This window comes from Colletotrichum fructicola (genome assembly GCF_000319635.2).
Source record: "Colletotrichum fructicola Nara gc5 chromosome Unknown KSG_Nara_v1_contig07, whole genome shotgun sequence".
Classification (NCBI taxonomy): Eukaryota; Fungi; Ascomycota; class Sordariomycetes; order Glomerellales; family Glomerellaceae; genus Colletotrichum; species Colletotrichum fructicola.
In genome coordinates, this window is record NW_027094057.1 from 1269304 (window position 1) to 1281438 (window position 12135).

The 12135-nt window shown below is 51.5% G+C and overlaps 4 protein-coding genes across 4 annotated transcripts; 2 read left to right on the plus strand and 2 right to left on the minus strand.

The window, feature by feature from the left end:
* Positions 1-49: 49 nt before the first annotated feature.
* Positions 50-1417, plus strand: dgdA (2,2-dialkylglycine decarboxylase; the record flags this gene model as incomplete). The annotated part of the gene is made up of 2 exons (XM_032030859.1): positions 50-361; positions 413-1417. 2 exons carry the CDS (start codon positions 50-52, stop codon positions 1415-1417), a joined length of 1317 nt encoding a protein of 438 aa, XP_031889879.1.
* Positions 1418-2133: 716 nt separating this feature from the next.
* On the minus strand, positions 2134-3109 carry CGGC5_v012052 (putative fructose-bisphosphate aldolase; the record flags this gene model as incomplete). The annotated part of the gene is made up of 3 exons (XM_032030860.1): positions 2134-2525; positions 2580-2959; positions 3015-3109. 3 exons carry the CDS (start codon positions 3107-3109, stop codon positions 2134-2136), a joined length of 867 nt encoding a protein of 288 aa, XP_031889880.1.
* Positions 3110-3783: 674 nt separating this feature from the next.
* On the minus strand, positions 3784-4760 carry CGGC5_v012053 (uncharacterized protein; the record flags this gene model as incomplete). Its single annotated transcript, XM_032030863.1, has 2 exons — positions 3784-4167; positions 4233-4760. The coding sequence occupies 2 exons, from the start codon at positions 4758-4760 to the stop codon at positions 3784-3786; spliced, it is 912 nt and encodes a 303-aa protein (XP_031889673.1).
* A 1789-nt stretch (positions 4761-6549) lies between these two features.
* CGGC5_v012054 (Protein SERAC1) lies at positions 6550-10720 on the plus strand (the record flags this gene model as incomplete). Its single annotated transcript, XM_032030864.1, has 8 exons — positions 6550-7125; positions 7175-7307; positions 7361-8553; positions 8605-8758; positions 8815-9378; positions 9434-9675; positions 9728-10114; positions 10172-10720. The coding sequence occupies 8 exons, from the start codon at positions 6550-6552 to the stop codon at positions 10718-10720; spliced, it is 3798 nt and encodes a 1265-aa protein (XP_031889674.1).
* Between the last annotated feature and the right edge of the window lie 1415 nt (positions 10721-12135).

A 12135-nucleotide genomic window follows, 5' to 3' on the forward strand; every position in this document is an offset into this window, starting at 1 on the left:
TTTGCGCCTTCTCATAGAACATTAGAGCATCGATACCACTCCCCTCGTCATGGCTTCCGAAAGCACCGCGGCCTTCTGGGCCAAGACCGACAAGTATTTGATGTCTACGGGCGTCCCATACTCACCCATCATCATCACCAAGGCCAAGGGAACCAAGTTGTACGACGCGGAGGGTCGCCAAATTTTGGACTTCACGTCCGGCCAAATGAGCTCCCTTTTGGGCCACTCCCACCCTGAAATCGTTGAAGTCGTCCAGAAGTATGTTGCTGAGCTGGACCACCTGCTCAGCAACATGATCACACAGCCGGTCGCTGATCTCGCTGAGAGACTCGGCAAGCTTCTTCCTGCGCCTCTTGAAAAGGTTCGTCGGCTCATCCTTCATTTTTGTGATAGTCGCTGACTCAGACCGTAGTCCTTTTTTCTCAACACCGGATCGGAGACAACGGAGGCCGCGATCAAGATGGCCAAGCTCCACACTGGCAAGTTCGAAATCGTCGCCATGTCCGCCAGCTACCACGGTCTCACATCCGGCTCCGGCTCCGCAACCTACTCCGCCGGCCGCAAAAACGGCGGCCCCGCCATGCCCGGCCAACTCGCCTTCCCCGCACCCTACGCCTACCGCTCCATCTTCCGCAAACCGGACGGGTCTTATGATTGGGAGACAGAGATGGACTTTGGTTGGTCAATGATTGACAGGCAAAGCGTCGGATCCTTGGCTGCGTTCATCATGGAGCCTATTCTCTCCACCGGCGGCATCCTCGACCTTCCCAAGGGCTACTTGAGGCGCCTGCGCGACGAGTGCCACAAGCGCGGGATGCTTTTCATTCTCGATGAGGCGCAGACCGGCGTGGGACGTACGGGTCAGATGTTTGCCTTTGAGCACGACGACGCAGTCCCCGATATTCTCTGCCTGTCCAAGACTCTTGGTTGCGGTCTTCCCCTCGCGTCCGTCAGCACCACAGCGGACGTCGCGCAAGGGTGCAAGAACGCAAATTTCCTGTGGCTCACGACCCATCTCAACGATCCTCTCACAGCTGCTGTCGGCAATAAGGTTCTTGAGATTGTCGTGCGCGACAACATCTGCCAGAAGGCCACTGAACGCGGTGAGCAGCTCCGCGCGGGCCTGCTGAAGCTTCAGGAGAAGTACTGGTGCATTGGAGATGTCCGCGGTCGCGGTCTCTTGCAGGGTATTGAGATCATCTCAGACGCGAAGACAAAGGCTCCTGGGTCGGAATTGGGGCAGGCTGTCTCTGACAGAGCCATGGAGCTGGGTCTGTCATGCAACATTGTCAACTTGCCTGGAATGGGTGGCGTGTTCCGACTGGCACCCCCTGTGACTGTTTCACCAGAGGATATTGATGAGGGACTGAGGATATTGGACGAAGCGTTTGGATACGTTTTGAGCCAGCGTGCGTAATGAATAAGGTTACGGAGAGTTCTTTTCGCGAACCTCGTCGACCAGGTAGCATCAACCCCCCACCATACCAATAATCCAAAATTCAAGACGACGTCAATCGTTACTGTATTGAAAGTTACTCTGAGTGGTGGTCAAGACTTAATATTGATGGACTCATGGATGAGTTGAAGGCATGCATTGTGGAGACTGCGTTCATGACCGCGCTGTCAACAATCTGTCTTCCAAGTCAGTCATTTGAACATACTATCGGGAAACCATTGAAGTTGGGTGTTTTATATCTATTACAGAGAGAGAAAGAACCGATACAATCTTTAGCCCAGCTTAGAATACTTCCACGTCGCTTGGTCGGCCATGGAGACCATCTGGTCGCAAGAAGTGGGCCCAACACCTCGTAGGGCTTGCAACCCTAGCAATGATGCATAATCTCAATTGTGACCTTGTGGTTTAACATCAACCGGCGGCGGACATAGCTCAGTTGGGAGAGCGTCAGACTGAAGTTAACTTCATTCACTTAATCTGAAGGTCGTGTGTTCAATCCACACTGGCCGCATGGTATCTTTTTGGCACATTTTTGTTGCTTGTCCAACATCCCTTTGCAATGTCCTCACCGTCCCGATCATACATGTTTAGGCAGGTACCTGGCTAAGCATGTTATGTATGTTTCTTCCTTTCCGATGTTCTAGTTGTGTTGAATGTACTGGCCAGCGCACTACCTACTACGCCTTGCCTCCACTGCCACAAATATCGATCCACTTTTCAGTTTCCTTTTGCAATATCTCTATGCCGTCCTCAATCAGTTGCGTAAACGGCTTGTTTACATTCTGCTTAAGATGGATGTTCCAGGCCTCTAGTAGCAGCTTGTTCACGTTCAGCTTGATCGCGCCGTTTTCGATGCAGCGCTTCATGATTTCAGGAGAGAAGTCGTTCGTTCCGTGCAGTGCCATCAACACGCGGTTGTCGATTTGCTTGTTGACCTTAGCAAGTCTCTCATAGTCCAGCTGGGGACCTTTAGGGCCATAGTCGCCGTGGATATTGCCGATGCTGGGGGCCAAAAGGTCGATCTCGGCATTGATGAAATCCTCCACCTCCTCAGGGCTGGTGAAAAGAGCTACACGAACCGGTCAGCTAGGTGTCTGAACATGAAAGAGATTTTGCGTCTTACCCTCCAGATCACCGGTGTCCGCAATACCATCCTCGCCGCCGTTGATGCGTCCACTCTCGGCCTCAACCGCGATGCCGTGGTCGTGGCAGACGCGGGTAAGAACCTTGGTCTTGGCCAAATTCTCTTCGTGATCGTAGTGACTCATGTCGACCATGATAGAATCGAACGGTAAGTTGCCGGCAATTTCTCTGATCTGGTTCTCATCCTGGGCGTGGTCGAGGTGCAACGCGATTGGTACGCTGGATGACTTGATGGCTGCCGCTACGGCCCAAGCGAGAGTGGGGAGCTGCGTCACAGCTGAGGGGAATAGCAGAATCAGGATGGGCGATTTCTTTGCCTCGGCCGCTTTAACTACAGCAGTAAGCTGCTCGATGTTGTAGCTGGGCTATGATTAGACATTTTCAAGCTCTTATTAGACAACAACGAAGAGCTTACATGACGACACCGAGAACGCCATATTGCCCCTTGGTAGCAGCGTCGAGAATCTGCAGGGTGCGGTTTTGTGACTTTTTCTCGGACCAGGAAGCCATTTTCAGGATAATTAATGGATTGGATGTTGGGCTGCAATGCTACGATAGTCGTGTGCTATCTTAGGCAAGGGGATATGAGCCTCTTATGTTCGAGCTTTTGTCATCGACGAACTCCTCGCGTTTGCGAACTGCCCCGCGTCTCGAAGGACCCCGCGTCCGGCTTTCAAGCCGACCCCGTCATAGTGGGGTGAAAGATACGTACCTCTCTCGCATCGAGGTCGTCCCTCACAATCCGAGCCTTTTCACCGACTCCTCGATGCGAAGACACCGGAAGACTCTCAACACACACTCAAGGTCAATTCTTGAAAATCTTAGTCTGGTCATTTTAATACTCATATCAACCTCTCATTGATCTTGGCCTCGGGTCTCCATCATTGTCTTCAAGAAATACAATTTCCCACGTCATCGGCATTCTCGCCGATCATGTTCGGAGTTCCGGGGGAGCACGCCGACAGGCCCAAGTTACAGTAGACGGACAAATCTACAGCTTATCACGCGGTTTAATCGCTCTTTGAACAAGACTGTATTACCGTACTCCGCCAGTTCCTGTCTGGATTATTTACTAGATTACAGTTGTGGTAATATGTGATAGCGACTCGACGCCTTTAAAAGAACAATTTCTGATTAATACCCACCTCCCTCTAACTCCGTTGTGGAGTCCTCCATCCATAGGCTCAGGGCAGTTCGTGGCGGTTGGCAAGGTCGTCTGTTGGCACTTCATGAACAGGGTCCTCGTATGGCGCCTCAAATACTTGGTTCGCTTCTGCTTCAGCCGCCCGTTGACTCTCCATGTAGTTCGGGGGCTTTGGGCTATAAGCGCGTTCGCGCTCGACTTCTTGGTACTGCGGTTCTTGGTCTGTGACAATGTTCTTGGGGGATCTCCTCTTTCTCCACAACAAAGCCGCAGTCCCCGCCAGAGCGATGCCGCCGATAGCAGCCCCGATACCGATGCCGGCTGCCGCGCTCGACGAGAGACCGGCTCGTGAAATATCTCCATTGGGACCGATAGGGCCGTTAGGGCTCGTGGGAAACCCAGGTATCGGCGGGAAGAAAGTTGGCTGCGAGAATTAGCGAGGTCCTTCATCACCCACTGCTTGAAGCTGCGCGAAGGAACACAGCTTACCTCTGACTGGTAAACAGTTGAGTAAACGCGGTTGTTGACAGGCCTATCGCTTGTCATAATCCATCGTTGAGCAGAACTAGAACTGTTGTTGTCGCCGGTCTCTTCAACTTTGCTCGCCATAAACAGGTTCGAGCCCTGATGGACATCGAGGACACGCCCGGTCCCGTTTGCAGCGTTGAGAAAGTCGTATGTGCCGTCTCCCCTATCAACAATGTCCCATAGCTGAGGGTCTTCAGCATTCGTCCTTCGCATGCATCCAACTGTCTTTCCATCATCTGTTTCATCGGAGTCCCAACACACGGAGAGCTGCTGTCGCACGCTTGTTGCATTCATCCTCATCACATATCGCCCCTTCTTGGACTCGACCGGCTCGAACTGCCACGCCATGAAGCGCTTCTCATCGCATGAAGATACTCTTGGGCCATCTCTTGTGAGTTGCAGACAGGAATCGATGGGCTGGGAGACGTTGACGTAGCGTTGTGAAGTAACGATATACCACGCATTCGAGTCTAGGTCCGCGGCCGACATTTGCGCAGAGATTCAGAAGGGATTGGGGAAATCGAAGATGGTTCAAACAAGCTCTCGGCAAATCTTCATCTGAATCGGTATGCGTCTGGTCAATAAGATTTTGAGTGATGCCCGAAAATGTCACCTCTCTAGGCGCCTTGAAGATTAAACGATGTTGTCAAGTCGAAAAAAGAAACAGAAGTGATAGACGATACGAAACTCGGGAGGGACATGGGGTACGGGCGAAATACTGTCATTCTAAAATTGGCGCTGTGACGCGCTGTCGAGTGGTTGAACCCCATACACAGACCGACTGAACGGCCTTTTGACGCTCTTCACCTACGTACGTCTCTGGTCAACGGAGAGAACCCGCTTGGCTGCAGCTGCGCACAGATACATCAACGGCCGAAGATGCGACGATTCTCGGTATCCCATACGGCAAACTTGTCCCGGAGGATTTTGCAGAGGTCTTGGTTTTGTCAATGCGAGCAGCACTTCATAGCTGCTTTCAGGTCACATAGCTCACCACTTTCGCCTTCTAAGCCCTTATTGATCCGGCACGGAGCCGAGAAGATTGGACGAAATCGCTGAGATAAGGTGGCAACGTAGGAGAGTGAACGAGATGAACTGCGGTTCTGGCGCATGTCTAGCCCGTAAATCCGGGGTATTTTCAGACGTAAAGAATATATATCAAAGTTGAGGATGCCTTATACTGCTAAGAGATCGTTTTTTGTGGATACGAATTGAATGCGATGTCCACGGGTATCATTCTATTTAATCAAAGTTGTTGCTGAACTGCTGCCATGTTGTTGAGGGTGTATCATTGTTAAAATGTAAATCAAAGTCATCATAATTCGCCATCACTAGCCCGACTTAATTATTCTAACTATCGATCATTGCATATATGAATCATTTTGGATTGACTCGATTTTGCTCTCGCGCCCTGGCACTGCGCAAGAGCCCGGTGTTTCTTTTAATTGGTGTCGGTTTCAAGAACCACGCCTTGAATTGCTTCGTTGTGAACTATTGAGCTATGACGGTGCGATTTTCTGTCAAAATGAAGAAACCAACAAATTGCCACTTGGGGAGTTCCAACGTGAGGAAAGACAGATATTTAATCGGATTGCGGAACGACTTGCAAACCGCAGCTCAGCCTGACATCTGCAGCAAGTCACCCATCCACATTGCGTGTGACACGAGGTGACTTGCAGACGGATCGGCGACGCTAGATCCTCTTGGTCAGCTTCGGCCCGTCACCTGGTCAATAAAGCCACCAAAAATGCGACGGCGGCTGTGACTAAGATGGGTGTCTCCCGTCAGCCTCAATCAGCACCAACTGAAAGGGCGGGTGAGGCGTTTCTATTGTCCGCAGTCGTACGACGCGAAACTAAGACGGCAGTTTCTGAATTGAATGCGAAGTTTCACAGAGTCTCAGTCGCTGTTCTCCTATTGAGGAAGCTGGAAGTCTTCCGTCTCACGCAGTTGAGAGTTAATCGGCACTTTTGCCGAGACTTCACAGGCACACATCTCACTAAAAACGCCTAACTGGTGGTCAACCTGCAGGCGAAGCTACCGGGGTTGGTCGCCCTGTTGGTCGATTGAGGTGCATAAGCAATAGGCGGCTGGCTGATGCCTACGCGACCGATGACCAAAATGGACCGGGGTTTTCATCAGCTCTGGGGCATATTTGCGGCGGCCATATCCGCTACAGGCGTAATTTCGTGACAGGCTTCAGCCTCTTCATTTTCTTGCTTATCCTCTCCTGCGAAATATTGCGACGAGATAGATGTTTTGAAGAAACCAATTCATCATGGAGCCGTCAAAAGATTGGACACATGAGACGGAAATTGCGGCCCTAGATGAGGTCGCATCCGCTGTAGACGACAGCCCGGATCGCGTCCGACCGCGCGACTCTACCCTACACCAGACGTCAGAGGAGACACATTACGGGCAGCCGGAGACACCACGACCGCACAGCAGATCCTCGCACTTGGACCCGAATCCTGGTTTTGCACATATCGATGGCGATGTAAATGGACCTGGTTACAATGATACCTTGGTTGACATTGTTTGCGTTCCGTGTCCCGGCGCAGATCCCGTCGAGACTTGGGCCCGCGACCCACTTCCGGAGGGATACTTCGGGAGACCCGGTGAGGATTTGCCGCCGACTGCCGTGAAGCAGCTTGCCGGGGCCAGCATATTATCTCCGACGATCAATCGACATCTTCCAAAGGCAGCGCATCTTTGGGTGCGGCAGGGTATCAGGAAAGAAGTCAGCAAGGCCAGAGTGCTACTTTATCGGCATCGAGAATTGGTTGAAGGGGTGACGTTGGAAGACTTGGCGGACGACTTGATCGAGCAGGTTTGGAGCGTCAGATACGGAAACGTGAGTAGCACTTACTTCGTGGGTTTGAGCAGAACTGAATGGTGTTTAGCAACGATCTCGTCCCCTATTCTTCGTAGCACACAGTGTTGGAGGTTTGGTAGTCGAGTTGGCTCTTCTGAGAGCCACCAAGAATCCACACTACAAGCCTTTTATGTACAACTGCCATGGCGCCACATTCTTTGGTGAGTCCCATGAACCTCTCGTATGATTCAGCCTATTGATAATTTTCCCTCAGCTACTCCGCATCGCGGATCAAGTTATCTTTCCATGAACAACCTGAAAGACAGCATTCAACGCCTGTTGAGGCTTCAACGTCCCTTGCCGCATTCTATCTCCGATGAACTTAGACTAGGTCACAAACCACTCCTGCGGATGCACGAGGACTTTGCAACTATTGCAAGTGAGCTGAGGATTTGGACATTTTATGAGACAATCGACTCCCAACTTTCCGGGTCAGGGTCGAAAAATCACGGCACCGCCAAGGAAGTCCGATTCGGTGCTCCCATTGTCTCTATCAAGTCTTCACTCGTCGGTGTCCGCCAAGAGCGTGTTTTTGCCCTCGATAGTGAACACGCCAACTGCGCATCATTTGGACAAGGAAACACCGAAATCATGGGCAGCTACTTGACGGAACTTGCTGCCGCGGTCAAAAAGGCCACCGATCTCAGCTCTGAGTACATCCACACACCTCTTAGCCTCAAGAAGCACGTGAAGGTTGAGATCATTGGCTTTTACGATGATCCGGATGCGCAAGTGGAGTCTGATATCCGACTTTACTTTACGAAACTTCATCTTGAGGAGTTTCTGGAAAAGGGCCCAGAGAGATGTTTGGAAGAGCGCCTGAGGAGAACGACGCTTCGGCCAAGATCAGATCCTGTCCCTCACTCACAAAGTCAAGAGGATTCACAGCAAAGTAGCAGTGGCCTTGGTATTCTGCCAGGGTTGCAAGAGCTGGGAAACAGGCTATTCAGGTCACCTTCGAACGCCGGGAGTCCACCGAGGACTTCCGATTCGGAGAGCCAAGGGTCACCCCCAATTGTTGTAACTAGGCCCCCAATGGCTGGAGGTTCCAACTCTTTGCCAGTTGATTCAATGAGGCGGATGGGTTCCCTCACTGTCCCACCACTTTCACCGCCAGGATTCAACCGCCCATCGAGCCGGAGTAGCAACGCCGAGAGTACGAGATCTGATCCGACAGAGTTGGAATTGTCACCCAAAACGCCAGACCCTGGGTCAGGACTAGGACCTGCTGCGGAGATCGGCGTCGAAAAGAGCCACTCAGAGCCTCTATCCAGGCGTCAAGATAGACAGTCTCGGGTCTCGGCCATGGAAGATTTGACAGCAGCTGCTGGATTCTCTAGGCCCGATCCTTTGGCAAGGAAGTTCATGTGGATTCATACCCCTTACACGAATCCCTCCTGGGTCAAGGTATGCCCGAAAGAATCATGTGTAAGGTTCTCTCTGACCAGATTGTTCCAGGATGTGTTCAGAGTGCTTGCGAATCCCCATGATTCAAGTTTTGCAAAGGTTTTCAACAAGGATAATTGGACGGCAAAGCATGTCATCGGAAGGCACTCTCAGTCGCAAGCATCCTTCGTGAAGCCGACTTGCAGCTATATACCCGCCGGCTCAGGTAAAGACCCGACAACTTTGAATGAGCATGATGATCTATACTGACGCGATCTCCAGCTCCTTCTCCAAACCCATCGCCCAATCTCTCTGGTCGCGTCAGCCCTGCAGCTGGGCCGTCATCCTCTTACCTGTACTTATACATGCCTTACCTGCATTTTGACACCTACATCGACGTTCTTCAACGGAGAAAGTTTATCCTGCGTCGTATGCAACATGGTCGGGCACGTCCCGTTCCCTGCGAGATAGCCGGCCTTGAGTCTCCAGAGTTGAGGATGATATGGGAGTATATCGGCTACGACCCTCCACTTAACTACCGACGCACGTTAGACCAGTTCGCGTACCCGTCGCTGAGAGATACGTGGGCGCGCGATGATGACCAGATGCTTTACAAGCTGACTAAAGACCGGGCTTCTGGTGGTGCTAATCGGGAACTGATGACCTTGACGAGGAGGCAGACCCTCGGATCCACCGGGAGTCCATTTGACAGGCTGTCGCCTTCAAGTACTGGACTGCTGGAAGAGGAAAGTGACAGCGACGATGAGACTGAGGATCTGGAAGAGGTTATCAAAGATGGAAAAGTTCTCATGGTCGACCAGCTATGGCTATGGGCCATTGACAAAAGTGAGTTTTCATGGGATTAGCGCATTGACTGACGATGGTGTTAACGGGTCAATAGAAACCTTGACGACATTCTTCTCGAAGCGAGAATCTAAAGCAAAGGAGGGCCCTCTGTTCGGTCAAGCAGACTTGAGAAATAGTGTCTATAACGAACTCAATGGCGACTTGACAGGTCGTTGCGAAAATGCGCTTGACCTGGCGGCATTCGTCGTCTTACACGCTGTCACCGTACTGCTCGATCGAGCTTCGCATCCTGACTTGGAAATCTTCAGAATCTTTGAGGAGGCGATAAGCATGCTTGTGAGGACCATTTCTGTCATCTTCTGCTTACAGCCCTCGCTAACTAGTATAGACCGAACGCATGACCTCTTCATTGAAGCGCTTTCGCATGCAGACTTTCAAAGATGCAGGCGTAGATTCCGACTCGGAAAGCAATCGACCTGAGTCCATCAAGAAGCGTCACAAGAGAGAGCTTCAAGAGGCCGAGCGCGAGAATCGAGAAAACACATCCGCACTAATGGAGCTCCGAGACTTGGAAGACGAGTTGAAATCGCTCGAGAGACTCTTCGAAGCGCAGGATGCAGCAGTCAAAAACATGAAGAGCATATTTGAGAGCGAAGAACTGAAGATGCAGACCCGGAATGGGAGGATGTACCTTGAGGAAGCTCTTGGCAAGTTGGACGAATACCGAAGTCAGACGGCCGAAATGCTAAAACGGGTAGACACAACACGCAACGATGTGAGTACTGTGACAAACGCTTAAAATTCTATGCACCTGCTTATATGAATTTCACAGTACGAGAAACTTCTCGAAATGGTTCAGCGTCAGGCTCAAGTAGACGAGGTTCGTTGGTCCCGTCTCCAAACCGAGCTCGCATCATCACAAAATTTGTCGGTCATGATCTTCACGACGTTTACCGTCATCTTTCTGCCGTTATCCTTCTTTACGGGCCTCTTCGGCATGAACACCACGGACTGGGATAGTGACAAAGGCACTCTTCCTTCGCTGAGAGATATTGGGGCAATCTCATTGCCAGTCTCTATCTTCCTCATCGTAGCCGCGCTTGTTGGCGCCTTTAGTTCACGCGTTCAGGAGGTCGTGCGAAGTGGATACAAGGGCGGCAAGACGGTTATCGTTTTCGCGTGGTCAGGCGTTAAGAAGGTTGTTCCCGAGAAAAGGAGGGAACGCCGGCGGCAGCGAATCGACAATCGGGAGAGGGAGGAGCGGAAGACAAGGATGAGAGACCGAGGATATGACTTCTGGGCAACTGTCAGGAGGGAGAGGGGCAGCGAGTATCGAATTCCTGAAGTGAATCGCAATAAGGCCAGCCCTCACCCAACGTAATTCCGCGGACGTTATTTAGCCTATAACGAGCCCAGAAATGAGGCCGAGTCGTTTGCAAACGACACAAGAATTTGAGTTAGGAAACATCTAATTGTGGGTATCGTATTCGCGTTGATGTTCGGGCCAACAAGATAGCAATTAGAGAACACCCTAAGGCCCGCCAAGCGAAACGCGAAGACTTCGGAAGAAGCCTTTTTTATCAAACAAACCGAGACGCAGTGGACGTTGGGTCCGAAATGTCCCATCGAGGCCACCATTGCCGAACCATCAATAGGTTTAGAGTTGGGTAAGGACAAGGACCTTCCCCGTCGCAAGTCTGCTAGGCTGCGGTTTGAATTGAAAATACTAAAAATATTGCGCGTACTTTGCTGCAACTAGGGGCGTAGTGAAAGCTTAAACATCCCGAACGACTAGTCAGTCCCCCTATTCTCCGATTAACGCCGGGTTGTGATGCCAAATCAATGAACGTATCAATAAGTAACGGAACCTGACTGAGTTGCGTGCATGCCAACGTGGTCGCAACCAGTTTATGGTCATTGCTGTCTAGGTCGAGAGATGAGTTTCCTTGCCCTTCCAGGTGCCGTAACAGTTAGCGTCGACTGAATCGTGGGTCACAGTAAATGTCAACCCTGAGCTGAGTGCAGTTTAGATCCGAAGCGCACTTGCGTGCAGCAAACCAGCTGATCCGTGGAATCCGCGGGAACGGAAGTATGCTTAGTGGCCGCCTAATCATTAGATGAATGTTCCTGCGCTTAGGCTTCCAAATCGTGGGCGATGAGGATCCCTACCTACCTTTGGAACCCGACGAAATATTATGGGCCAATTCGAGGGTTAGATCTGGGGACACATAATGTTTGCCGCGCCACTGTCTCGAACATGCCGTGGGCGGGAACATCCTTAAACTCCGGGGTCTAGCGCCAGGCACGTTGCCATCGCATCGGGAGGTCCGAGTACAACAATGCTCGACTGCTCACAACAGCGCAGACAACACGCATGAACCGTCCATCCGATGGATCGACGAACCCCTTGTCAGGCAATCGGCGCTGATGTCCTGAGACTCCCAATGTCAGATGACAAAGATCGCGCCCGCGAGCGTCGTTGTGGGGGTTCTGGAAGACGTTTGCTCCCATTACACCGGCGACTTTCGCGATCGTTGGCTTGGGCCAAATTGAGTTTTCTCAGGATTTTTCTGTCGACTCCGAGACGTGCGAGCTGCGAAACATGCGCGCGGCGCAGGCCCCACGCGGAATAGCACGGGTGAATTTCCCTGTGGTTTTTTTTCTTGAATAGAGGTTCATATTATAGTACGTGTTGTCTGGTTTTCTCATCCCACCGGTGGATACTGCTTTGGTGCTCGTCCCTTTTTCGCGCGTTCTCTAATTTGCCTAGGGCTACTGTGCCGGGCACGACCCGAT